The sequence below is a fragment of the Poecile atricapillus genome, chromosome 22 (assembly GCF_030490865.1).
Source record: "Poecile atricapillus isolate bPoeAtr1 chromosome 22, bPoeAtr1.hap1, whole genome shotgun sequence".
NCBI classification, from domain to species: Eukaryota; Metazoa; Chordata; class Aves; order Passeriformes; family Paridae; genus Poecile; species Poecile atricapillus.
Window position 1 is genome coordinate 1,226,728 of NC_081270.1, and position 26,865 is coordinate 1,253,592.

Sequence of the window (26,865 nt, forward strand, 5' to 3'; positions counted from 1 at the left end):
GAGAAATTGCAGAGAAATGCTGGGTTGATGTTTCCCATAATAAATAAATAGAATTTTTGAACTCTTAGCGAGAGGGTAACAGATTATTTACTTGGACTTTTTTGTCTTCAGAATTCAGAGAGGCTGCTCATAAAAGCTGTGGTGCACAGAGCATTATTTCAGGAGAACAGACGAGTCTGCAACCCCAATTTTTGAACAGCAGGCAGCAGAAATCAGAGCCGCCTCTCACTCGTTGTCCTTTTGATTATTTTTTTTCCCCCATGCATTAGACAAGCTCGTTGGCTTTGATTGCAAATGTGTTGTTTAAAAAGGGCTGAGGCTCCTCCATCAGCCCGGGGATGCTCGGAGCGGCTCAGGCCCAGCTTTCCTGGCACAATGCTGCCACTGGCAGTGGTGTGCTGGTATTACACGGGCTCTGCTCAGGAAAGGCTTTTCCCAGCGAGGTTTGGATGTTGTTTATTCAGCAGAAGAGCTCCAACAGCACGGGAGAGGCAGCAGCCCGGTGACCCGCACTGAGCAGCGATCTCAGGCAGCTCCAGAGGAAAACAGGCTTTGCCTTGTGCCAAAAGAATGTTCCTTTCCTGCTTCCTTCCTCCCCCTTCTTCTTTTGGAGCAGCAGGGAGAACTGCAGAGATAAACTCAGCAGAGTCTGCACTGACTTGATCTAAAAATTCTCTTTAAAAGGTGTTTATGCATTGGGTTCCTTCTAAGGAACAAATTGGTGGCTGGAGCCTCAAGGAAGAAAAGAGCATTTGGGGAAGAGAGTTTTGTGTAAATTTTGCTGGGAGGTTGATGAGCAGTCAGAGCCTGTAATTATTGTGATTGAAGTGCAGTATCCTATTCTTTTGTGTAATGAAGAACGTCTATGATTACGTCTGGACCCATCTGTCCTTGGAGGGGGAAAAAATCTATTATCTCTTGGTTTCCAGTGCTGAGAATGGTTGCACTAAATGGTGCTACTGTGGGGGTTCTTTTTTGTGTGTTTGGCCATAAATACTTCTTATTTGTGGAAATTAGCAGACTGCATGATGCCAAAAATTGCAGTCCTTTTCTGATCCCTGCCTCTTTCCTCGGGTTAATTAACATGAGTGAGTTGATTGAGGTTTGCTGGTCAGATGCAGAGAGACACAACTGTGATGCAGGAGGTTCTCCTGCCTTTGTCTGGGCTGGAAATCAACCTGTCACCAGTGCAGGCTGGAGAAACACCTTCCTCCCTCTGGGTCTGCCCTCTCAGGCCTTTTTCCCCGTGGGGTTGTGGGGCTGTGGGCTGATTTCCCTGTCATTAACGCCCTGGGGTTGTTTTTCAGAGCAAGAGGGACCATCTGCTGATGAATGTGAAGTGGTACTACCGCCAGTCCGAGGTGCCTGACTCCGTGTACCAGCACCTGGTGCAGGACAGGCACAACGAGAACGGTGAGTGAGCTCTGCAGAGCCCTGCTGGGCCTTAATCCCAGCTCTGAGAGAGCCAGAACTGCCCCAATCCCAGCTCTGACAGAGCCAGAACTGCCCCAATCCCAGCTCTGAGAACCAGAACTGCCCCAATCCCAGCTCTGAGAGAGCCAGAACTGCCCCAATCCCAGCTCTGAGAGAGCCAGAACTGCCCCAATCCCAGCTCTGAGAGAGCCAGAACTGCCCCAATCCCAGCTCTGAGAGAGCCAGAACTGCCCCAATCCCAGCTCTGAGAGAGCCAGAACTGCCCCAATCCCAGCTCTGAGAGAGCCAGAACTGCCCCAATCCCAGCTCTGAGCCAGAACTGCCCCAATCCCAGCTCTGACAGAGCCAGAACTGCCCCAATCCCAGCTCTGAGAGCCAGAACTGCCCCAATCCCAGCTCTGAGAGAGCCAGAACTGCCCCAATCCCAGCTCTGAGAGAGCCAGAACTGCCCCAATCCCAGCTCTGAGAGAGCCAGAACTGCCCCAATCCCAGCTCTGAGAGAGCCAGAACTGCCCCAATCCCAGCTCTGAGAGAGCCAGAACTGCCCCAATCCCAGCTCTGAGAGAGCCAGAACTGCCCCAATCCCAGCTCTGAGAGCCAGAACTGCCCCAATCCCAGCTCTGAGAGAGCCAGAACTGCCCCAATCCCAGCTCTGACAGAACCAGAACTGTCCCAATCCCAGCTCTGACAGAACCAGAACTGCCCCAATCCCAGCTCTGAGCCAGAACTGCCCCAATCCCAGCTCTGACAGAACCAGAACTGCCCCAATCCCAGCTCTGACAGAACCAGAACTGCCCCAATCCCAGCTCTGAGCCAGAACTGCCCCAATCCCAGCTCTGACAGAACCAGAACTGCCCCAATCCCAGCTCTGACAGAGCCAGAACTGCCCCAATCCCAGCTCTGAGCCAGAACTGCCCCAATCCCAGCTCTGAGAGAGCCAGAACTGCCCCAATCCCAGCTCTGAGAGAGCCAGAACTGCCCCAATCCCAGCTCTGAGAGAGCCAGAACTGCCCCAATCCCAGCTCTGAGAGAGCCAGAACTGCCCCAATCCCAGCTCTGAGAGCCAGAACTGCCCCAATCCCAGCTCTGAGCCAGAACTGCCCCAATCCCAGCTCTGACAGAACCAGAACTGCCCCAATCCCAGCTCTGAGCCAGAACTGCCCCAATCCCAGCTCTGAGAGAGCCAGAACTGCCCCAATCCCAGCTCTGAGAGAGCCAGAACTGCCCCAATCCCAGCTCTGAGAGAGCCAGAACTGCCCCAATCCCAGCTCTGAGAGAGCCAGAACTGCCCCAATCCCAGCTCTGAGAGCCAGAACTGCCCCAATCCCAGCTCTGAGAGAGCCAGAACTGCCCCAATCCCAGCTCTGAGAGAGCCAGAACTGCCCCAATCCCAGCTCTGACAGAACCAGAACTGCCCCAATCCCAGCTCTGAGAGAGCCAGAACTGCCCCAATCCCAGCTCTGACAGAACCAGAACTGCCCCAATCCCAGCTCTGAGAGCCAGAACTGCCCCAATCCCAGCTCTGAGAGAGCCAGAACTGCCCCAATCCCAGCTCTGAGCCAGAACTGCCCCAATCCCAGCTCTGACAGAACCAGAACTGCCCCAATCCCAGCTCTGAGAGAGCCAGAACTGCCCCAATCCCAGCTCTGAGAGCCAGAACTGCCCCAATCCCAGCTCTGAGAGAACCAGAACTGCCCCAATCCCAGCTCTGAGAGAGCCAGAACTGCCCCAATCCCAGCTCTGAGAGAGCCAGAACTGCCCCAATCCCAGCTCTGAGCCAGAACTGCCCCAATCCCAGCTCTGAGAGAGCCAGAACTGCCCCAATCCCAGCTCTGAGAGAGCCAGAACTGCCCCAATCCCAGCTCTGACAGAACCAGAACTGCCCCAATCCCAGCTCTGAGAGCCAGAACTGCCCCAATCCCAGCTCTGAGAGAACCAGAACTGCCCCAATCCCAGCTCTGAGAACCAGAACTGCCCCAATCCCAGCTCTGAGCCAGAACTGCCCCAATCCCAGCTCTGAGAACCAGAACTGCCCCAATCCCAGCTCTGACAGAACCAGAACTGCCCCAATCCCAGCTCTGAGAGAGCCAGAACTGCCCCAATCCCAGCTCTGAGAGCCAGAACTGCCCCAATCCCAGCTCTGACAGAACCAGAACTGCCCCAATCCCAGCTCTGACAGAGCCAGAACTGCCCCAATCCCAGCTCTGAGAGCCAGAACTGCCCCAATCCCAGCTCTGAGAGAGAGCCAGAACTGCCCCAATCCCAGCTCTGACAGAATCAGAACTGCCCCAATCCCAGCTCTGACAGAACCAGAACTGCCCCAATCCCAGCTCTGACAGAACCAGAACTGCCCCAATCCCAGCTCTGAGAGAGCCAGAACTGCCCCAATCCCAGCTCTGAGCCAGAACTGCCCCAATCCCAGCTCTGAGCCAGAACTGCCCCAATCCCAGCTCTGACAGAACCAGAACTACCCCAATCCCAGCTCTGACAGAACCAGAACTGCCCCAATCCCAGCTCTGAGAGAGCCAGAACTGCCCCAATCCCAGCTCTGACAGAACCAGAACTGCCCCAATCCCAGCTCTGAGAGAGCCAGAACTGCCCCAATCCCAGCTCTGAGAGAGCCAGAACTGCCCCAATCCCAGCTCTGAGAGAGCCAGAACTGCCCCAATCCCAGCTCTGAGAGAACCAGAACTGCCCCAATCCCAGCTCTGAGAGCCAGAACTGCCCCAATCCCAGCTCTGACAGAACCAGAACTGCCCCAATCCCAGCTCTGAGAGCCAGAACTGCCCCAATCCCAGCTCTGAGAGCCAGAACTGCCCCAATCCCAGCTCTGACAGAGCCAGAACTGCCCCAATCCCAGCTCTGACAGAACCAGAACTGCCCCAATCCCAGCTCTGAGAGAGCCAGAACTGCCCCAATCCCAGCTCTGAGAGAGCCAGAACTGCCCCAATCCCAGCTCTGAGAGAGCCAGAACTGCCCCAATCCCAGCTCTGAGAGAGCCAGAACTGCCCCAATCCCAGCTCTGAGAGCCAGAACTGCCCCAATCCCAGCTCTGACAGAACCAGAACTGCCCCAATCCCAGCTCTGAGAGAGCCAGAACTGCCCCAATCCCAGCTCTGAGAGCCAGAACTGCCCCAATCCCAGCTCTGACAGAACCAGAACTGCTCTGCACAGGGTTATGGAACCAGGACATGGTGTTAGAAAAGGGCTGGTGGTTTCTTGCCTGCCTGGTGTCACTGGTGTGTGTCCTGTCTCTGTGATCAGGAGCATTCCAGGTGTGCTGGAAGTGCTGGGCTTCTGGCATTATTACTAATAATAATTAATTATTAGTTAAATTAATTCTGGTATTATTACTACAAATTAATAGCATGATCAACAATAACAACTATTATTATTATTGTCATCATCATAATTCATTTATGTATGTATTTATTTATTTATTAATAACAATTATTCTCTCCTTGAGAGAGGATAGAAAAGCAAAATAACCCTGGATCCTTGGCAGACCTCCTGGACATTGTACTGATAATGAGCTGAGCACCAAAGTATCTGCAGAAACTGGGGATCTCCTCTGGTTTTTGTGCCACAGAGTCATGAGAGCTGTGTGTTTTACAGCCATGCTTACACACATGAATATTCTCTGTGATTAATATTGCAGGGAGGGATGGAACTGAAGCACTTGGAGCTGAGTTTCCCCTTTTGTCTTTGCAAAACCAAGTGTGATCTTGGCTTTCATAGCAGCAGAAGAAACTTTAGTACATACCCCAGTGTCATTTATCTCCTGCCTCCAGGGAAGACATAACATTTGCTTCTGTTCCTACCAGGAAATTTCCTTGAGGCAACTGTTAAAAATTCTGAAGATACTCCAAGGTGAACCGTGATGATAAAAGTTGATGATTGAAATATGGAATGCAGCAACTTTCTGGTGCCTGACAGAACAAAGTTGAGCACACATTCCACTTTTAAAGGACATTCTTTGTGTGCTTTTAGCAAAAGCTCCACAAATAGAACATTTCTGTTACTAATTTATTTGAAACTTCTAACAATGAGATTACAGGCACAGTGTCAAAAAGTATTTTTGATAGCATGGCTGCTTTTTTGTGCAGCCTCCTGTGTGTGGAGAAGTATTTTTGTGTCTTCCTCAGAGGTATTAGAAAGAAGTCATGGAAGAAGTTGTCTTCCAGTTCTTTGTTAACACTCAGAATTTTCTGTGTTTGAACATGAATATCAATATTTACCTCAAAGCCAGAGCACTGCACAGTTCCCACTGTCAGGATTTTGTTGAAGGTTTGAGATGAAATATGCACAGGAGCCAATACCTTATCCTGGAAACCAGAACAGATGAATTCCCTTGGCTCCTTTCACCTGGGAGTGACTGCTCCCAGTGGTCCCCATGTGTCACCCAGTGCCCCTGAAAGCTTTTTCCCTTCAGAAGTCGTGGGAGGATTGATGGGTAGGAGTAGATGGGATGTTCTTCCACATTAATTCTCACTTGCCAGCCCTTCCTGAGCGCAGGAGGAGCGTGTTTGTGAGCTGTGAGCGTGCTCCTGGGGACATCCTGAGCTGTGAGCTGCCAGGGCTGCTGCAGTGGCACTGCTGTCCCAGCTGTGGCAGGGAGTGTCAAAAGCTCTTTGTGCTTTTCTCTCGGGCAGATTCGGGACGGGAGCTGGTGATCACAGACCCGGTGATCAAAAACCGCGAGCTCTTCATCTCCGACTACGTGGACACCTACCACGCTGCTGCCCTCAGGTCAGGACGGGCTGGGGACAGCCTGGGGGGTGGGGGACAGCCTGGGGAGAGCCTGGGGACTGCCTGGGGACAGCCTGAGCCTGGGGACAGCCTGGGGACAGCCTGGGGACAGCCTGGGGACAGCGTGGGGACAGCCTGGGGACTGCCTGGGGACAACCTGGGGACAGCCTGGGGGGTGGGGGACAGCCTGGGGACAGCCTGGGGACAGCCTGGGGACAGCCTGGGGACAGCCTGGGGACAGCCTGGGGACAACCTGAGCCTGGGGACAGCCTGGGGACAGCCTGGGGATGGCCAGGGCCTGGGGGACAGACTGGGGATGACCAGGGCCTGGGGGACAGCCTGGGGACAGCCTGGGGACAGCCTGGGGATGGCCAGGGCCTGGGGGACAGCCTGGGGACAACCTGAACCTGGGGACAGCCTGGGGATGGCCAGGGGCTGGGGGACAGACTGGGGGACAGCCTGGGGATGGCCAGGGGCTGGGGGACAGACTGGGGGACAGCCTGGGGATGGCCAGGGGCTGGGGACAGCCTGGGGACAGCGTGGGGACAGCGTGGGGACAGCCTGGGGACAGCCTGGGGATGGCCAGGGGCTGGGGGACAGCCTGGGGACAGCCTGGGGACAGCCTGGGGACAGCCTGGGGCTGGGGGACAGCCTGGGGACAGACTGGGGACAGCCTGAGCCTGGGGACAACCTGGGGACAGCCTGAGCCTGGGGACAGCCTGGGGACAACCTGGGGACAGCCTGGGGATGGCCAGGGGCTGGGGACAGCCTGGGGACAGCCTGGGGACAGCCTGGGGGTCAGAGGTGTCTGGGACTGGGACAGGGGTGTCAGGGGTCACTGTCAGCCAGCCCAGCTGTGTCCCCTCCCCTGCAGTGGTTCTGTGTTCTCTGCTCTGGTCCAGCAGGAGCTGCAGCCTCCTCTCCAGCCCAGTCTGTCAGTGGGGAGCAGCAGCTGCTGTTTCCCAGCCCAGCTCGGGTCACTGCCCTTCCCTCAGAGCCCCATTGCTGCAGCCCTGGCTCTCTGGGCAGGGCCCCAGTTAAATTCAAGCATTAAAGGATTTTCCTGAGTGCTTTGCAGGGTCCCAGCTCAGCCCAGGGCTGAGGAGAAGCTGCCTGCCCAAGGGAATGCCCAGGGGTGTGCCCTGCACCTGCCCTGGGGCTGCTGCCCTTCCACCCTCAGGCTTTTGGCTGGGGGAGACCCCTGACTTGAGATGTTCTCAGATCCCAAGAGCAGTTATTTGTCAGCTGATTTTCAGCATGCCAAACATGCATGGATATTGTCAGGATGCAAATTGAATAATCTCCCCGATAATGGTGCTCAGATGGTGTTCCACCACAGCCATCTGGAGACATTTTTTTGTTCAGAGTCACTTCACTGAAGCCACTTACTTCAAGACAAACTGGCTTCTGTTCTGCGGGAGGGAAGTCTTTGATTTACAAATTAAACCTTTCTTAGGAATTCAGAGCATTCCAGTGGTGTGCTAGAGCCCCTGGAATCCCACAGTGCCTCTGCTGAGTCGCCTTCCAGCTTGAAATGTCCTGATGGAAATTGCTCAAACACAGAAACTCAGCTCTGTGGCTGCAGTTTTCCCTGGGACTGTTCTAACTCCCCTGCTACATCCTTGCAGTTCTTTTTTTCCCTTTAAAGAAAAGATAGAAATGGAAAGATAAAAATGTGTGTGCTGAACAAACTGGAAAAATAACCTCTGAGTGTACGAGATGAGCAGAAGGATAATTGCACATGGTGTTCTTGCAGAGAACATGGGGGAGGCAGAATGTGTCGTGATGCATGAAAGGTTAACATGAAATTCTAATTTATTATAATATCAGATTATTTCTCTGCCCTCTGCAAACAAATGGCTCTGGACACACGATGAATTGATGACAAACCGGGGAATAAAACCAGTGATTGTAACTACCAATATTCTGCTCTAACCAATGGAAAAATTTAACTAGAGGGTAGCTGTGGATCTCTGTGGAAGTGTGCAATAAACATCACGTGCTTTTCACCTCTCTGGTAAATCTTCTGGTGAAATGCAGAACTCGTGGTCTGGAGTGCTGTAACAGGATGTGCTGCTGCCATGATGCTGGTAATGCAGCTTATCTGGAAAATGCTTATTAGCTGCCAGGTGAATTATTGAAAGGGAGCTAAACCTCTTTCCCCAGAATACTTTTAAAATGTGAATTTAATGTGAAATACCAAAACAAGCCCCCCTGCTCATTTTCTGTGTCTCTAAATGACAAAACTTGGGAAGCAGTGTCAGCCTCCAGGGAGAAAATCAGTGTTAGTGAGCAAGCCTGGCACTCAGTGTTTGTGTGTGGGGCCTCTCACAGACCTTTACAGCCTGGTCCTTTACAGCCTGGTCCTTTACAGCCTGCCAGGACCTGGGCTGTGCCAGGCCTGCTTTGGGTCTGCACGGGCTGGGAGCTGGGCAGGCACAGGGGCAGCTCTGCAGCCTCCACTCCCAGGGGTGATTCTGTCCCAGAACAGCCCTGGCTTTATCCACCCTCCTGCCTTTATCCACCCTCCTGACTTTATCCACCCTCCTGACTTTATCCACCCTCCTGGCTTTACCCACTCTCCTGGCTTTACCCACTCTCCTGGCTTTGCCCACCCTCCTGGCTTTTTCCAGCCTCCCTCCTGCAGCAGCTCTCCAGTGAGAGCTCCTGGTGCAGGGCAGGGCTCTCAGAGCTTTTTGGAAGTGCTTTACCCTGGAAGGATGAGGAAGGGGATGAGATTTCAGTGCCCTGGCCCAGGGATGCCTTTCCTGAGAGATGCAGGATTCTCCAGGGGCAGATTCATCCCTCCAGCTCTGCACTTCTGTGCCCAGGCTGCCCAGCAGGATCACTGCAGGAAAAAACAATGATTCCTGATTCCTCTCGCTGTGCTGGTGGCTACAGCACTTTTTATTCCATTTTAAACAGAGCTGGCAAACCTTGAGCAGTGAGCACGAAGCCCCTGAGCAGCCTAATTGTAACAGGGAGCACTGCTGAGGAGATAGCAGTGAGGAGAGGTGAGATCTCAGGGCCTGACAGTGTGAAAATGAGAAATTCCTGTGTTTGTGGCTCAGGGATGGTTAAAGGCCCAGCTCTGGCTGCCTGGCCCATTTCTCTGCCTGCTCCTGCTCTCATTCACTCAGGGGCAGCAAAACTGGGCTGTGGGACTGGCAGAGCTCGAGCAGCTGAGCAGCACCCAGAGCCCAAGAAACCCTCCAGGAAATGAGAAACAACTTCTTACAGCCAGTCTTAAGGATAATGACTTCATCAGCAAGCTCTGTTAGAAAAGTTATTAGCAATCTGGGGTAGAAGAAGCTAATAAATCCTCAGGTCTCTTTTCTTTCTCATTTTCTCTAATAAGTCTTTGTGTATTTTACTCTCTCACGTATGAAAATAAAAGGAAGAAACTTCTGTCTGCTTGGAATTTGGATTGCACACTTGCTGAAAGCACCACAGCTTTGCTTTTTGTTTGGAGCTTTTATTAAACTGAAGTTTTATTTAGCTTCCTAAATAGAAAGCTGACTTCAACAGTGTGGACAGTAGAATTTTGGAAGATGTAACAGTAACAGCTTTGCAAACTGACGAGTGTCAGGATTGCATTCTGAGCTGTTCTTTGTTGGGCTGGTTGCATTTGGGCTCCTCAGGACTGTGCTGGATGAAGGAGAATTAAGGAATGTTTGTGGAGCAGCATCTGAGCCACTGTAACTGCATTTCCTTCCCTTTCCACTGTGTGAAGAACCTGCATGGATTTGGTTAAAACAGCCTTGTATTTATGATGTTTTGGGCATTTATGAGAGCAGGGATGCCTGTGGCTTCTACCCAGATTGCAGTGGCACTTAATTAAAGCAGCTGTTTCTCAAGCTAGAATTCTAATGCTGTTTTCTCCTCTTTCTTGCTTTCAGAGGGAAGTGCAACATCTCCCATTTCTCTGACATATTTGCTGCTAGAGAGTTCAAGGCACGAGTGGATTCATTTTTCTACATCCTGGGCTATAATCCAGAGACAAGGTAAGTGAAAATGGCTTTTAAACTCCACTTCACCACTGACCTGAGCTGGTGTTCACTCAAAGGTTGGACTTGATGATTCTGGAGGTCTTTTCCAACCTTAATTCTACAAAAATTACTCAAGGGAAGAGAGGTTAAAATCCAGCTGGTAGGAGGCTGGGGTGGAAGGGATGCAAGGGAGAAGCTGCATCTTCCTGAGTGTTTATACAGGTGGAAAATAAGAGTAGAAAATAAAATTGTGCAGTGAGTTCTGATATCTGGGTGCACCTCTGAGTAAATAATGTGCTGCTTCTAAACAGCTGCTTTGAAATATGGAAGTTTTTTAAAGCTTGCAAACTTTAGCAGGAATTCTTGGCTGAATGTACAACCCTGAAAATACTTCTAAAAATCATTTACATATTCTAGTCAGCAAAGCTGAAATTTGGACACTTCTAAGAAATCAAATTGAAAGTTTTTAAGTGTGGAAGTTTCTGCTTTCCTGTGTAAATAATCACCCAGGGTCCAATATCAGGAATGCCTGGTTTATGCTTTGCTGGCCTAGAACAAATTAAGAGGTACAGAAAGATCTTTTTTGGGAATCTGTTCACGTTTGAGGAGGGTGTGTTCAGCTCTTCAATCTGCCTGGGGTTTGTTCAGCCAGCCTTGGTCAGCTCTTATTACAATAATATTGTTTGGAAAGCTCAGTCCAGGCTGTAGCTTTGTTATTTCCTGGCTCCAAACATGACACTTTCTCCATTAGGGATTTTAGGAGGATCCCATTAGGGGATTTTCTAACACAGAAAATGCCTCACAAGTGCCAGCCTTGAGGAGTTTGCTGTTTGGGGGGGATATTTCCATGAGCACTCCAGTGAAAGATGAATAATTTGGCCCAGGTCTGTGGCCACTGGAAGGGAATTGTTCTTCCAGTGCAGAACACAATCAGCTGGACCTTGATTTCCAGAGATACTGTTTGAAGTGGAGGTTAGATAAGCATATAAATAATAAATATTTGAATTGTTCCCTGGTAGATTTACTGTACCTAATGCAGATCTGAATCTTTGTGCTTCAGGGCATTGCCAGCCACTAACTGCCTGCAGTTAGGAAGGAGCTCCCTGTGTGGGTATTTATTATGAAATTGCCTATTTATGAGGTTTCCTGTGCCTCATTCTGAAGTGTCTCAATGTGTCTTTGTGGCTGGAGGGCACTGGGCTGTGAAACTCCCTCACTTGGGCATTTCCCATTCTCTGGGAGTCTCCTGCTGGTGGTGGATGGTGCTGAGCCCTGGGAATATCCCAAATTCAAACACCCTGTGAAACAAACTGTGTTTCAGTGCTGCTGGGACATCAGGGCTGTGTTTCCTTTGGGGCAGTGCACCGAGGTGAGGTTTTCATGGTGCCCCCTCTGATTCCCAGCACCCCCCTTGACCCTGTGTTTGCCACTGGTTTTGGTGCTTTTTGGGTTGGATTGTTGGTGTTGGTGGCTAAGGCATGATTTCTCCTGTGAAAGGACATTTTTTGTTGCTGTCAGTGGGGTTTTAAACCCACTTTCTGGGTAGAACTTGGTGTTAATTCTTCCAGCTATTAGAGAATGACTGAGCCTGAGAGGATCAATGAAATGACAGAGCAGAGCACTTAGTGATCAGCTAATTACTCACACTGGCCAGCTCTGAAAAGTCGGTTTTTCTTCATTTGGTTGCTGCCAGGTTTTTTTTCTAATTCCAGCTCTTCAAGCCTGTATTTTGTCTTGGGATGGGGGAGGTTCAGAGAGAGGAGCTAAAGGAGCTTGGTAATTTCTGAGCTGTGAGTTTTGGTGACTGAATTTCTGATGCTGGATCTCCTTTGCTTTGGGAAGTGCAGGTGTTTTAAGGCACATTTTGGGGTGGATTTCCTTTGCTTTGGGAAGTGCAGGTGTTTTAAGGCACATTTTGGGATGGAATCCTCTGCTTTGGGAAGTGCAGGTGTTTTAAGGCACATTTTGGGATGGAATCCTCTGCTTTGGGAAGTGCAGGTGTTTTAAGGCACGTTTTGGGGTGGAATCCTCTGCTTTGGGAAGTGCAGGTGTTTTAAGGCACATTTTGGGGTGGATTTCCTTTCCTTTGGGAAGTGCAGGTGTTTTAAGGCACATTTTGGGGTGGATTTCCTTTGCTTTGGGAAGTGCAGGTGTTCTAAGGCACATTTTGGGGTGGATCCCCTTTGCTTTGGGAAGTGCAGGTGTTTTAAGGCACATTTTGGGGTGGATTTCCTTTGCTTTGGGAAGTGCAGGTGTTTTAAGGCACATTTTGGGATGGAATCCTCTGCTTTGGGAAGTGCAGGTGTTTTAAGGCACGTTTTGGGGTGGGCTCTTGGGGGTTTGTCAGTTTTGTCTCCCACTCAATCTCCTTTCCTGAAGTAGTGTTTTGTTTCACGTGGAGGGTGAGAAACACTCCTGGTTGTTTGAGAATGTTGTAGGAAAGGTTGTGAAAGCTGCAGTGACCCTCACTGGGAATGTGGGGTGGGATCAGTCCTGAGCTGGGGGCTGTGTGTGCAAAGGGCATTTCTGTCTCAGGGATCCTGGGCTCAGCAGAAGATGCTCAGAAGCTTTTGCAGGACTCTCAGTGCAGCTCAGTGTGGTGGGAATCTATTTTAGTGAGTTCATATGTTTGCAAAGAAGCTATTTTAGTGTGTTTGTATTTGCAAAGGAGCTTGAAACAAGCCCCAGACTGCAGAAGGATCCCCAGCACTGGGGGGAGGTGTGGGACCAGGCCCTTTTGGTGTTGGAGGACACAGAGCTCAAGGAAAGGTTGTTTTGTTCTTTCTGTGCTGTTTGAAATGTGTGATCCTTGGTTCAGCTGGGGAATATCAACCCTGCTCCTGCTGCTGCTCATTCTCTGCTCTGGAATTGGTCAGCCTGGGCCTTTTGGGATAATTTCTGTACTTCAGGCTGGTTTTTCTCTCCAGAGTTCAGCACAGGACTATGGATGGGGTGTCAGTAATTCCACATCCCTGAGAAAACTCTGATTGTGGAATAAAACCCCAAGCTAATCTAAAAGGCAGAGGCTGAGTGTTCTCACCTTGAGCAGTGTTAATCGAGCCAGAGCTGCCGTGTGTTCCTGGCTCTCCAGAGTGGAGGATACATCTCAGCTGAGAAAAAAAAATTCATTTTATGTTAAGATCTTGAAAATAATTAATTTTGTGTCTCTTCAGAAGAGTGACTGCTTTGACAGTGACTAATTCCACCAACAGGAATCCCACTGCTGCCTCCAGCCCTTGCTTTTGTGCTCTGGCATCCTGTGGGGACCTGGGGAACAGCTCTGAGCTCTCCTGGGGGATGCAGATGTTCCAAACCCACTGGTGGCAGTGCTGGCATCTTCCCAGCCACCACTGCTCTGACCCCAGGAGGAAATAAAGATGCTATCAGGTTCTCTCTGACACTGACATCTCAAAATAAACATAGATTAAAAAGCTGCTGGATTTTTGCTTGGAACTAGAAATAACCAGGTATTATTCTACAAAGAGTTTTATGGATCAGAATTCCTCCTCCCCAACATTGATTGGTGTTGTAAAAATGAATGGTGCCAAACATTGGAGGCTTGGGTGACTTTCAGAATGGATGTTTTGGGAAGCGTTGGTCTGTGTTTTGGTTGCTTTTCCTTTATTTTTAATCTTCTGGAGCGTTTTTGTTGGGGGGTGTTGTGAGTTTTGGGGTGTCCTGTATCTTAGGGATGGCTTTGGATGCTTTCAGCAGAGCCACAGGAGCTGGAACACAGAATTTAGTGAACATTTCAATATTATGGCACGTTCAGTGAGGGAGCCAGGCTGTTGGTGAAGGTTCCCAAGCACAATATGGGAGGTGACAGAATAAGCAACAAGGAAATTGTGTATCCACCTCTGCTACAATGAAATCACTGGATTATTGTAGCAGAAAATTAAGGATTGTTCTGGGGCCTGATCCGTTTTGCTTACTCTGTGCTTCAAAATACAGTATTTGGGGAACCTTTTATCCTTCTTTATCCTCGTGGCAGAGTGAGGCATCTCAGAAGCTGGAAGATGGAGGGTACATCCCGATTAACACCGGGTGTGCTGGAGGGAACGGGGAGTTTCCTTCACTAAATGGTTGGAATTACTCAGGGGTGCAGGCAGGGAGCCAGGCCTGGCTGCTGGGGGCTCACGCTGTGTCCTGCTGCCCGGGAGAGCAGTGTTCCTTAAATGCTTCATTCCTTAACCCCAGGGATGGGAGCAGGGACAGGGACAGGAGCACAGGGACAGGAGCAGGAGCACAGGGACAGGAGCACAGGGACAGGAGCACAGGGACAGGAGCAGGGACAGGAGCACAGGGACAGGAGCACAGGGACAGGAGCAGGGACAGGAGCACAGGGACAGGAGCACAGGGACAGGGACAGGAGCACAGGGACAGGGACAGGAGCACAGGGACAGGAGCACAGGGACAGGGACAGGAGCACAGGGACAGGAGCACAGGGACAGGGACAGGAGCACAGGGACAGGGACAGGAGCACAGGGACAGGAGCACAGGGACGGGAGCACAGGGACGGGAGCACAGGGACAGGAGCAGGGACAGGAGCAGGGACAGGAGCAGGGACAGGGACAGGAGCACAGGGACAGGAGCACAGGGACAGGAGCACAGGGACAGGGGGACAGGGACAGGAGCACAGGGACAGGAGCGCAGGGACAGGAGCACAGGGACAGGAGCAGGGACAGGAGCAGGGACAGGAGCACAGGGACAGGAGCACAGGGACAGGAGCAGGGACAGGAGCACAGGGACAGGAGCACAGGGACAGGAGCAGGGACAGGAGCACAGGGACAGGAGCACAGGGACAGGAGCAGGGACAGGAGCACAGGGACAGGGACAGGAGCAGGGACAGGAGCAGGGACGGGAGCACAGGGACAGGAGCAGGGACAGGAGCAGGGACAGGGACAGGAGCAGGGGCAGGGACAGGGGCAGGGATGGGAGCAGGAGCAGGGGCAGGAAGAGGGATAGGAGCAGGGATAGGAGCAGAGGGATAGGAGCAGGGATAGGAGCACAGGGACAGGAGCAGGGGCAGGGACAGGAGCAGGGATGGGACCAGGAGCAGGGGCTCTCAGCTCAGCCTGCTGCTCCCTGTCCAGCACACACGAGCTGTGCTCAGGTGTGGGGCTTTGGCCCCCGAGAGCCTTGGGCTGATGGAGCAAAGCTTTGGGGCCGCTGCTTGGATCACACCTGGAGCAGGGCAGGGGTGTGAGGGATCCCCCAGCCCTCCCTCCATCCCTTCCTCACCCCTCCATCCCCTCCCTCATTCCTCCTTCATCCCTCCATCCCCTCCCTCATTCCTCCTTCATCCCTCCATCCCCTCCCTCATTCCTCCTTCATCCCTCCATCCCCTCCCTCATTCCTCCTTCATCCCTCCATCCTCTCCCTCATTCCTCCTTCATCCCTCCATCCCCTCCCGAGGCCAAGGAGGGCTCGGCTGCCCCCGGCTGGGGTTGATTGCTGTACAGTGGATCCCTGGCTCTATTGGCTGTATTTATTTATCAGTAGATCCCTGGCTCTATTAGCAGGTCCCTGCTGTATTTATTAGCAGATCCCAGGCTGTATTTATTTGTCAGTGGATCCCTGGATGTGTTTATGGATCCCTGCTGTATTTATTAGCAGATCCCAGGCTGTATTTATTTGTCAATGGATCCCTGGATGTGTTTATGGATCCCTGCTGTATTTATTAGCAGATCCCTGGCCAGGGTTGATCACTGCATTCATGGATTCCCTGCTGTATTTATGGATCCTGGATTTATTTATCAGCAGATCCCAGCTGTATTTACAGATCCCTGCTGAATTTATTCACAGATCCCAGCTGTCTCAGCAGATCCCGGTTGTATTCGTGGATCCTGGCTGTCTCAGCAGATCCCGGCTGTATTTATTAGTGGATCCCGGCTGTATTTGTTCACGGATTCCGGCTATCTCAGCGGATCCCGGCTGTATTTATTTATTGATCCCGGCTGTATTTATTAGTGGATCCTGGCTGTATTTATTTATTGATCCCGGCTGTATTTATTTACGGATCCAGGTTATATTTATTTACGGATCCCGGCTGTATTTATTTACGGATCCCGGCTGTATTTAGGGATCCCGGCTGTGTTTATCAGTGGATCCCGGTTGTATTTAGGGATCCCGGCTGTGTTTATCAGTGGATCCGGGCTGTATTTATTTAGGGATCCCGGCTTTGTTTATCAGTGGATCCGGGCTGTATTTATTTAGGGATCCCGGCTGTGTTTATCAGTGGATCCCGGCTGTGTTTATCAGTGGATCCCGGTTGTATTTATTTACGGTTCCCGGTTGTATTTAGGGATCCCGGCTGTATTTATTTAGGGATCCCGGCTGTGTTTATCAGTGGATCCCGGTTGTATTTAGGGATCCCGGCTGTGTTTATCAGTGGATCCCGGCTGTATTTATTTACGGATCCCGGCTGTGTTTATCAGTGGATCCCGGCTGTATTTATTTAGGGATCCCGGTTGTATTTATTTACGGATCCCGGTTGTATTTAGGGATCCCGGCTGTGTTTATCAGTGGATCCCGGTTGTATTTATTTAGGGATCCCGGTTGTATTTATTTAGGGATCCCGGTTGTATTTATTTACGGATCCCGGCTGTATTTATTTACGGATCCCCGCCGCGTTCCTTAGCGGAGCAGCGGCGGCGAGGGCAGCCCGCGGTGCGGTTCCGGAGGAGGAGGAGGAGGAGGAGGGATGATGATGGTGATGATGAGGGAGGGAGGGAGGGTCACAGCACATGCTCAGTGCCGCCGGTCCGAGGGCGAAGTTTCTGCGTTCTGCGTGCGGGCTTAGGTCACAGCACAAGCTCAGTGCAGGCTCGGCGAGGTCTCCCAGCCCGCATGTGCCTCCATTTTGAGTTGGTAGAGTGGAAAAGGCAGAGTTTGGGCTGGGAACAGAGGGCTCAGCGATCCATCCCAGCCCACAGGCGCCTGTCATAGTCATGGATGATCCATTCAGCCCCTGCAGGTAGGCTCCATCCCTGCGGCCTCCCCGGCAGCGCGGCTGCTCTCGCTGCCGTCCGCCGCTTGTGCCGTGTCCGTGAGGCTGTTCCCTTGCTCATGGGAGCGCTGCCAGCCCGGCGGGCACTGCCCGGGGCTCTGCGGGGCTGTGCGGGGCCGTGCCGGGCTCTGCGGGGCTCTGCGGGGCTGTGCCGGGCTCTGCGGGGCTGCGCCGGGCTCTGCGGGGCTCTGCGGGGCTGTGCGGGGCTCTGCGGGGCTGTGCGGGGCTCTGCGGGGCTGTGCGGGGCTCTGCGGAGCTGTGCCGGGTTCTGCCGGGTTCTGCCGGGCTCTGCGGGGCTGTGCCGGGCTCTGCGGGGTTCTGCCGGGTTCTGCCGGGCTCTGCGGGGTTCTGCGGGGCTGTGCGGGGCTGTGCCGGGCTGTGCCGGGCTCTGCGGGGCTCTGGCGGGCTCTGCGGGGCCGTGCCGGGCTCTGCGGGGCCGTGCCGGGCTGTGCGGGGCTGTGCGGGGCTGTGCCGGGCTCTGCGGGGCCGTGCGGGGCTCTGGCGGGTTCTGCCGGGCTCTGCGGGGCTGTGCCGGGTTCTGCCGGGCTCTGCGGGGCCGTGCCGGGCTCTGCCGGTCTGTGCGGGGCTGTGCGGGGCTCTGCGGGGCTGTGCCGGGCTCTGCGGCTCTGTGCATGCCGGTGCGGGGAGCCGGGGCCCCGCGGGGCGCGGTGACAGCCGGAGCAGCGCGGCCGGAGCAGCGCGGCCGGAGCAGCGCGGCCCCCCTGGGCTCCAGGGATGGTTCTGTGCCGGCCCGAGGAGCGGCAGCCGCTGTGCCCGTGCTCGCCTGTCAGCGCCGTGTGGATGAGGCTGGTGCATCCTGCAGGAGAGCAGCACCACAGGCTGGGGCAGCTGTGCAGCACCACCGGGGCAGCTGTGCAGCACCACTGAGGCAGCTGTGCAGCACCACTGAGGCAGCTGTGCAGCACCACGGGGGCAGCTGTGCAGCACCACGGGGGCAGCTGTGCAGCACCAGGCTGATGGGACCGAGTGCAGGGCTTGGGCTCTGAGGTCCTGGGGCACAGCCAGCAGTGGCAGAGCTGAACAGAAATGGGTGCATGGGGAGTTGGCTGGTGTGCAGCGTGTTCTCCTGGCCAGGGCCTGTCCCTGTGCACAGTGGGGTTGTGCTGCTGTGTCCTGCAGAGCTGTCCCCTCCCCAGGCTGCTCTGGTGTGTTCCCTTTGCCAGGGTCTGTCCCTGTGCACAGTGGGGTTGTGTTGCTGTGTCCTGCAGAGCTGTCCTCTCCCCAGGCTGCCCATGACACCTGGTTTGGTGTGTTTTCCTTGCCAGGGTCTGTCCCTGTGCTCTGCTGTGTCCTGCAGAGCTGTCCCCTCCCCAGGCTGCCCATGACACCTGGTTTGGTGTGTTTTCCTGGCCAGGGTCTGTGCAGTGCCTGTGTTGAAGGGGACAGGAGTGTGGGTGCTGCTCATGGTGACACTGCTGAACTCGGGAGCAGGAGGGTGGCCCTTGGCCCTGCACACGTTGCCACTCGTCTGGCAGGGGCTGTGTCACTGGGGCTTGGGGACAGGAGGGGCAGCGACTTCTGCATGGACACAGAGTGACAGACAAGGGGGAGCAGCTTCAGACTAAGGGAGCAGAGATTTGGATGAGAAGTTGGGAATAAATCCTTCCCTGGGAGGGTGGGCAGGCCCTGGCACAAGTGCCCAGAGCAGCTGTGGCTGCCCCTGGATCCCTGGAGGTGTCCAAGGCCAGGCTGGATGGGGCTGGGAGCAGCCTGGGATGGTGGAAGGTGGCCTTGGCCATGGCAGGGGTGGAACTGGGTGAGCTTTAAGGTCCCTTCCAACACAACCCAGCCTGTGATTCTTGTCAGAAGCTGAGGAATGAATGATGAATAAACCTGCAGAATTCTGCCCATGTCAGTGCCACGTCCATGTCTGTATCCTACCCTAAGTGTCATTCCTGTAAACATTTCCTTTTATACCTGCAGAGCATTAAAAAAATCAAGAACACCTGTTTCATGTGGATCCCTGGTCACTTTTGCCATTGGCTGAAGCAAAGTTCTGCTAATGATGACAGAGCTCAGTTGCCCTGAACTGCAGCCTGGCTGGATCACCTCGTAGTTTAGAGAGGAGTCTCCATAGGCCTGAGCTTTGGACACATTCTTATTCCTAATAAAGGAGCTCCTGGAATGTGTGCAGGAATCTGTCAGTGCTCTGCAGGAATCCAGGGATGTGTCCTTAACACTGGTTTTAAATGTTCACTTCTGGACAGAAGAGTTTGGGCAGCCAGTTCATAACCAAGCAGGTTTGTGTGTGTGGGTGCACAAGGCTGTACACTTGGGTTAAAAAGAAAACCAAACAACATAAACAGAACCCCAACCTCCCTGCTCCCCCCACCCAGGGAAACCCCTAAACCCCCCAGCCTCCCCCAGAACAGGCAGCCCAGGGCAAGGCTGGGTGGCAGTGGGGTCAGGATCTGCAGTGCTGCGAGGTGCCCTGGGCAGCCTGCAGCTGTGCTCCTGCAGGTTTCCATTCCCCAGGGACAGTTTTGTCCTGGCTGGATGCCCAGCAGATGCTGCCAGTTCAGGCACTGCTGGTAGGTGGTCTGGTGAGTTAAAGCCACTGCAAACAGCTGTTAGAAATTGCACGTACATCATGGCAAGTGCTTGAATATTGTCCTTTGGATAAAGAATAGTCTCTTCCCTTTGTTCTGCCTTCATTTCAGCTTCTTTTCCAGGCATAAATCAGTAAGATTACCTCTTTCCCCTTCCTTCCAATTCTTTAGGATGTAATTTGTTTTAATTAGAGCTTGTTTCCAGGTGTGTGGTGGAACTAGGGATACCTTCCAGCTCCTTTCACGCTTCCCATTCTTCATGCTTATCACCTCTGACACGAGCTGTGGCTTCTGCCCTGTGTGCTGCTCAGGGAAGCTGCAGATTTGTGTTGTCAGGCGAGTTCAGAGCCCCAGAGGGTGATCACTGCCTCTGATCTGATGAAGCTTTGTGGAAGAGGTCCCTGCTGTTCCCAGTTCCAGTGTCCTGCCCAGGAGCTGGGGCTGTGCTGGTGCAGTGCTGCTGCTGTGGAGTTCAGTCTGGTTTAACAGGGAATATTTGCTCTGGGAAGTGCAAAGGCACTGCCTGACCCTTGGGAAACCGTACAGGGCAAACTCTTAAACAGCATCAGCCCATGCTGAATTCATTTGCACATTCACTCACCAGTGTCAGTGCTGCTTGTAAACAACATTCTGCTTCTGTTAAAATCACATGTGACCAGATAAAAACCTTTGCATTATGCAATGGTTCCCAGTAATTATTTTTTTGAACTTAGAATCAAAATGCTGGTGTCTTCCTTCTCTGGAGGTAAGCAGGTGTTAGAGAGGTGTTCCATGGCACCTGCCAGCAAAATCCTCCCCACACAGGTAATTCCTGTGTGAGAGAACACTGCCTTCCTCTGCAGTAACTTGGCTGAATTATTGTCACCTCCATCCCCAGCACTGAGCACTCTCTATAGGCTTTTCTTTTTTCAATCCTCTAGAATGAGAAAACAACTTTATCTTGAGAAAGCCTTTCCTGTCTGTGCAAAACTTCCTCCTGCAAGAGCAGCAGGGTGCAGAGCAGCCTCCAGTCCTTGCTGTGGTGCCCCTGCAGTCAGGAGCAGGCTGGAGCTTGCTCTGGAGGTGCAGCTGTTGGGACACGTTTATTCATTCCTGCTTTGGAGGGAGCAGGCACTGAGAAAAGCTCGTTTGTCTGAAGTACAGGTTGGATTTTTCACAGACAAAATTGCTTCTGCTTCCTTTTTTTTTTTTTTAATTATTGCAACACACATTACAACATTACAATTTTAAATGAAGCTTAAGCATACAAGGGGCAATCATATTCTCAGTGTCAGGGTACTATTTCTATGAAATGAAATTTAAAATTTTGCTTAAAGGTTTAAGACACAGCTGAATTCAGGGGACTTGTTCCTCTGAGGTATTTAACTCAGGTTTGAGGTAGTTGTGGGGCTTTTTTAGCTAAAGGTTGAGTGGCCTGAACGTGTTTGTCCCTTTTGTATTGTGAAGTGTGCAGAGTTTGAACATGACATACATAAGATAATTCTGGGTTCAAATTAAGGATCCACTTGGCTCAATACCCTTTCTCCCAGCAGTGACCATAAACAGATGCTCTTGGCTGCAGTGCCAGTCACTTTCAGGCCCTGATAAACTGGTTTTTAATCTGCTGAAGTTGGAGCGGAATAATTTTGTTCTCCCCTGTTTTGTCCCTCTAGAGATGGAACAAAATGATCTTTGCCAGATGTTTTTAGAGCTGCCTCTGAAGAGCAGGGCTCTTTCATCTTGGGTATTGGACTATTTGAATTAAAGGATTTTTTTTTTTTAAAAAAACTTTCCTTGGGATTTTCTTGGGAGCTTCTATTAATTTTACAAAAATCACAAGTTATCTAGGAATTGCTTTGCTGTGTCCCATTCTCAGTGGATATAACTGATTGTCTGTTAATGATGGCTGGTTAATCAGTGCTGAGTGTGTGACTGCAGTTTGTAATCTATCCTGTAACACATATATCTAACATGGGCTTGGTTTTATTCAGCAAAGCCACTGATGTTGATACCAGGCTTCAAACATAACCCCAAATCTCATAAGATTCATTGTTCAGTGCTATAGCTTGTTATTGCTTATTCAAAACAAACATATAGCCCAAACCCCTCTATCCTGGCTTTAAGATGTGTCTTTCCTATTTCAATCTGTGGCAATACAGCAATTGTGACCTTTTCCAGCTGTTTTTGGGCACTTCCTTAGCCAGTGAGGTGTCCTCACATGGGCATGGCTGAGCAGCCAGCCCTGACCCTGCTGCACTCCAGGCTGGGGGCGCTTCAGGGATGGCTGAAACTCCTGCACGTGGGGTTTGTGTCCCTGGGGTGCCCAAGTCACTCCTGTTTTAGCAAGTTTGCTTTGAAAACCCTTCTTGGGGAGCTCCAAAGAGAGTCAGAAACGCTGCTTGAGATGAGGTTTGTGGCTGAGTGAAGTGGCTGGTTTAAAAACCTTCTTCTGCTGAAGCATCCCTCTCATTTAATTAGGGATCACCTCAGTCTGCAGAATCAGGGGTGAGGATGCTCAGGCTGGGTACGTGGGCAGCACAGAATGCTGTCCTGTGTGTGTTGTTTGGGTTCTGGTTTCGCTTTGGGGTTTTGTTGTGGGCTGGTTTTTTATATTAATGGCAGCACTGAGTTATTTCCACGGGGTTTGAGCTGTTGCTGGCTGGCAGAGGATGTCTGAGAGCCCAGAGGGGAGAGCACTGAGGGCAGGGTGAGCACAGCAGGACAAGGCAGCCCAAATCAGTGCTGTGCTGCTGGGGGGAAGGAGCTGCAGAGGAGCAGAGCTGGTCCCTGCGGCGCTGCAGCAGTGCCACCTCCCTGAGCCCCGTGCCAGGCTGCATGGAGAACATGCAGCTGCTGCAGGGCAGCTCTGGTGCTGAGCTCTGGCAGTAAAAAGGGAAAGGTGAAAGCAGCAGCAGCATTTCTGAGACTGCACCTTGTCAGGCCATCCCTGACCCTGCAGGATGGATCCAGCCCGTGTGCTTCCACAGAAACCTCCTGGCAAAGGGCAGCACACCCAGGGATTCACAGCAGGGAAATGGCTGTGCACAAATCCCCAGGGCCCTTCTGCCATCCAGGCATTCTGTAGCAGGGTCCTGAGCCCAGGTTCTCCCCAGAGCTGTCCTGCTGTGCTTTGGGCAGCTCTGGTTGCCATGTCCCAGTCCTTGGTGGCACTGTGCCCATGGGCAGAGCTGCCAGCTGTGCCAGCCCTGGGTCCCTGCTGAGAGGTGAGGGCAGGTGACAAACAGAGGGTGAAGATGTTTCTGTGCTGGGAATTGTGCAGGCACTGCTGTGCCAGCCCTGGGTCCCTGCTGAGAGGTGAGGACAGGTGACAAACAGAGGGTGAAGCTGTTTCTGTGCTGGGAATTGTGCAGGCACTGCTGTGCCAGCCCTGGGTCCCTGCTGAGTGCTGTGGGCAGGAGGGCAGGTGACAAACAGAGGGTGGAGATGTTTCTGTGCTGGGAATTGTGCAGGCACTGCTGTGCCAGCCCTGCTCCCTGCCCAAGCAGGACAGGAGAGATGTGGCCAGGCTGTGGCCAGGCTGTGGCCAGGCTGTGCTCAGTCCCTGCCCATCCTCACTCTGGGTGCTTTGTCTGGTGCTCCAGGGCAGATGGAGCAGGACCTGCTCCTGGCTCTCCTGGAGCGTGTGAACACGGCTCTGTGGATCAGGGCGTGCTGTTTGCCCTGCTCTGCCTCCTTCCTGCCTTTTTGATATTCCAGCACTGGCTCCCAGCTCCTTTCTGACCAGCCCCTGTTTACTTTGCAGAACACAACGTTGCCATGGCAACAGGTTACTTTTCAAAGGGAACATCTTGTCATTATATTTAATCCACTGCAGCTGAGGAGGACTGAAATATTAAGTTGTTGTTGCTATGGATACTGCTTTGTTACAGCAGTTTCTTTTGTGTCACATTTCATATACAGTGTTGGCTCCTTTTTTCCCTTTCCCATGGAATAAACACAGGATGCCATTCCGTTCTCACTGTAATTGCTCTCACCAATATGATTTAGCTTCAAATCTGCAGTGCATTTTAGTTTCCATAGCAAGATTTTTTTTTATTTTCCCATTTGAAACCTGTTCCTGAGGATGTGAAAACAGTAGAAATTAGGGAGCAGATGGTGTGTCCTTGAGGAGCCAGGGGCTTTGTGCCCTTTTAAAATCCAAGTGGGATGTGGGGCAGCCTGCCAGAGCTTCCTGCACAGCAGCTCAGCCCAGCCCTCACCTTTTGGGCAGGGGGGGAGCACCTGGAGGTGTGAATATTCCCAGGAAATGGTGACTGGGTGATGCAAAGACACACAGAAATACTTCTGTCCACACTTCATGAGGAACGGTTGGGAGCCCTTTGAACTCCCACAGAAAGAGTTGGGAACAAAAGTCCCATCCCAAACTTTTAACTTTGCAATTACAGGATGTTCCAGCCTCGGTTCTTAAATGTTTTGTTTGTCATAGTCAGTGGGGAGCTGGGGGATTTTGGTTCCTCCTGTCTTGAGTGTTCAGGGTGGGCACAAACCCTGCCCAGGAGCGTTGTGAGCTTCACTTGCACTGATGAGCAGGGATGTGCATGGCCTGAGAATGAATTCTGGGAGGAAAGGAAGAGCATCAGCATTTTCTGTTGTCAGCTTCCCCTTTGCTCCTCACAGGGAAGAGTTCTGACACCTTGTAGTAACCTGGTATTTAATGTATGACTTTGTAAATAGAAAATTGATTTCCTAGTTCAGTCATTTCCTTGCATAACCTGAAAACAAGAAAACAGTGTCAGGTTGTCTCGCAAAAATATGCATTGGGGGAAAACATTTTGATGTGTTCTCATTGTTTTCTGGAGGCTTTTGGCTCATGTTTGGAGTGGATTTGTTTCCTGGGAGGGTGGCACTGTGCCAGCCCCTGCCAAGGGGCACCTTCCACAGACCAGGTTACTCAGCACACCTGAGCACATCCCCTCTTGTTTTTAAATGAGGTGTTATTTCTGCTTCTGCTCCGTTTGCATTGGAAATGCAATGACAAAAAAAGAATATGACCCTGAATTTCATGAATTGCAATTCTTTCTCACTGCTGTTTTCCCTTTGTATCTTAGGAGGCTAAACAGTACCCAAGGTGAAATCAGAGTTGGACCCAGCCACCAGGTAAGGGGTTTTGTTTGTGTTCAGCATCCAGAGATGCTTTTGCCTCTTGATCTGTGCAGATGACAGTTGTTTAGAATTGCATGTGTTCAGACACAGCGAGGGTTTTCAGAATCATCCTCAGATGACTCACTTCTGTGAGTTCTTTAGCATTCCTTAGCTCAGTTACTGAGATTTTTCTGTGTCAGATGTTGATATGTTAATGATTTTCAGTAGCAGAGGTGCTACTGGGTTAATTCTTGAATAAGATTGAGGGAATGTGAGTAACTGCTGGAAGTTAAAGAAGTGCTTTAAGTCATTTGGATTGTTAAAACAGAAATTGAGGAAGCTGCTGAGTGTGTTCACGCACTGGGAAGCAGAATAAGGTTAAGACTCTAGATGTTCGTGGTATGTTAATTCTAATTTGAGAGAAATCCATCATAAGCATTGGAAATAATCTGTTCTTAAAGAGAATTAACATACAGCTTGCTGTGGTTCGTAGGGCCAGATCTCTCACTGGGAATGAGGCCTCTCCTTCTCCTGAGGAATTGACTTTGTAATGTCCAAGTGCTGGAGTTTTGCATCCAAGTAATGAATATTCATTCAGACCCTCTTAAAAATCTTGTTTAAGAACTAGTGAAAGTAAATATTTATGGAACCTGATGTCACATTCTTGAGGATGTTTTGCCTTCAGAGGAAAAAAGTCCTTGGCAATTAAACCTGTAGTGTTCTTTTCAGTAGTCATAACAAGAGTACTGTAAATGATACCTTCAAAACAACTTTCATCTCAAATTGTCATCTAATATTTTGGCAGGCATTAGTCACCCTGCTCTAAGGTATAATTACCACGTGCATTTATGGATGGGGAAAAAAAAGGAGGAAGCAGGTCCATTGATTTAGAATACTGTTAATCTTGCTTGCTTCGTGTTTTAGACTTCCATTGCTCCCTCAGTCATCTTGTTTGTGGCAGGTGTCCTCACTGCCACTCCCCTCAGTGAGCAGCAGGTGAAAGCAGCAGAGTCCAGAGCCTGAGGTCCTGCCAGGGGTTCCTGATGGTGCCTTCCTTTTCCCTCAGCTGTGCACATGAGCAGTGTCAGAGGTGTTGGGGTTTCCTCAGTGCACAGATCCCCCACAGCAGAGGAGACAAATGTTCTGTAGGACTGCAGAGCTCTGAGAATTCACCTCCCAGGGGAGCAGGGTGGGTCTCTCCTGGATGTCTCCAGACAACTTCTGGCTACAAAGAACAGCCAGGGAGGTTTGGGGTCCCCACCCCTGGCAGAGGCACTCAGTGCTCTGGGCTGGGGACGAGGTGAGGATGGCTCACAGCTGCCACTGGATCACCCTGGAGATCTTGTCCAGCCTCAGTGGTGCTGTCTGGGTGAAGAGGAAGCTGCTGCTGGGAGAAGCTGCAGTAAGTGAGCCCGTTCCAGGGGTCCAGGAGGCTGAAGGTGGGCTGTGCAGCCCCCTGCTTGCTGCAGTGCCTCTCTCTCCCACAGAGCCCAGTGCTGGCTTATCCCTTGCCACAAGAGAAGTTCAATGACATATCCATTTTCCCAGGCAAGAAGTAAAATAAAGTACAGATTAAAGAGCAGAACATGAAAGACATCTGAACCTGTGACTTGTAATTACTGGTTATGTATAAATGTTGCCTCTCAAATACGTTTAGCGTTGTAAGTATAGGAGGTAATTATAGGGCTTAAAAGCTGTTTCTGAAGAGGCTCTCAGCTATCTCATCTCGGAGCAGGAGATGACTAAAGATGCTAATTGGGTCTCTGGGTAGAGTGTAATACGTTTTTAGAGGCAGTGTTCATTTCGCTGAGCTATCTCCCTTTCAGGAAATGTCTTTGTTTCTCTTTAGAGTTCTAATGATTTACCGAGCATTAATTTTAAACTTGGTGTCAAATGTGTAGTGTTTCTGGCTGATTTCAAATGGGACACATCTGGTAACCAGCTCCCTGCCCTCCTCCCTGGGAGTGTGTTCTGTGGGGTGTCAGCCTGGCAGGCAGCAGCTGGATCAGTGTCCCTGGCACAAATGCAGCTG

General features: G+C 51.6%; 1 protein-coding gene across 6 annotated transcripts in view; it reads left to right on the forward strand.

The window, feature by feature from the left end:
- The window catches only part of RERE (arginine-glutamic acid dipeptide repeats), a 183,329-nt gene that overhangs the window by 90,398 nt on the left and 66,066 nt on the right, over positions 1–26,865 (forward strand). For 5 of the 6 annotated variants that reach the window (XM_058854960.1, XM_058854959.1, XM_058854958.1 and 2 more), the window contains exons 4-7: positions 1,308–1,413; positions 6,087–6,183; positions 10,083–10,187; positions 24,800–24,848. In XM_058854960.1, the coding sequence (XP_058710943.1) occupies positions 1,308–1,413; positions 6,087–6,183; positions 10,083–10,187; positions 24,800–24,848 (357 nt within the window). Of the gene's footprint in view, positions 1–1,307; positions 1,414–6,086; positions 6,184–10,082; positions 10,188–17,008; positions 17,149–24,799; positions 24,849–26,865 lie in introns of those variants that run through there. The other variant, XM_058854964.1, reaches the window with a different exon arrangement.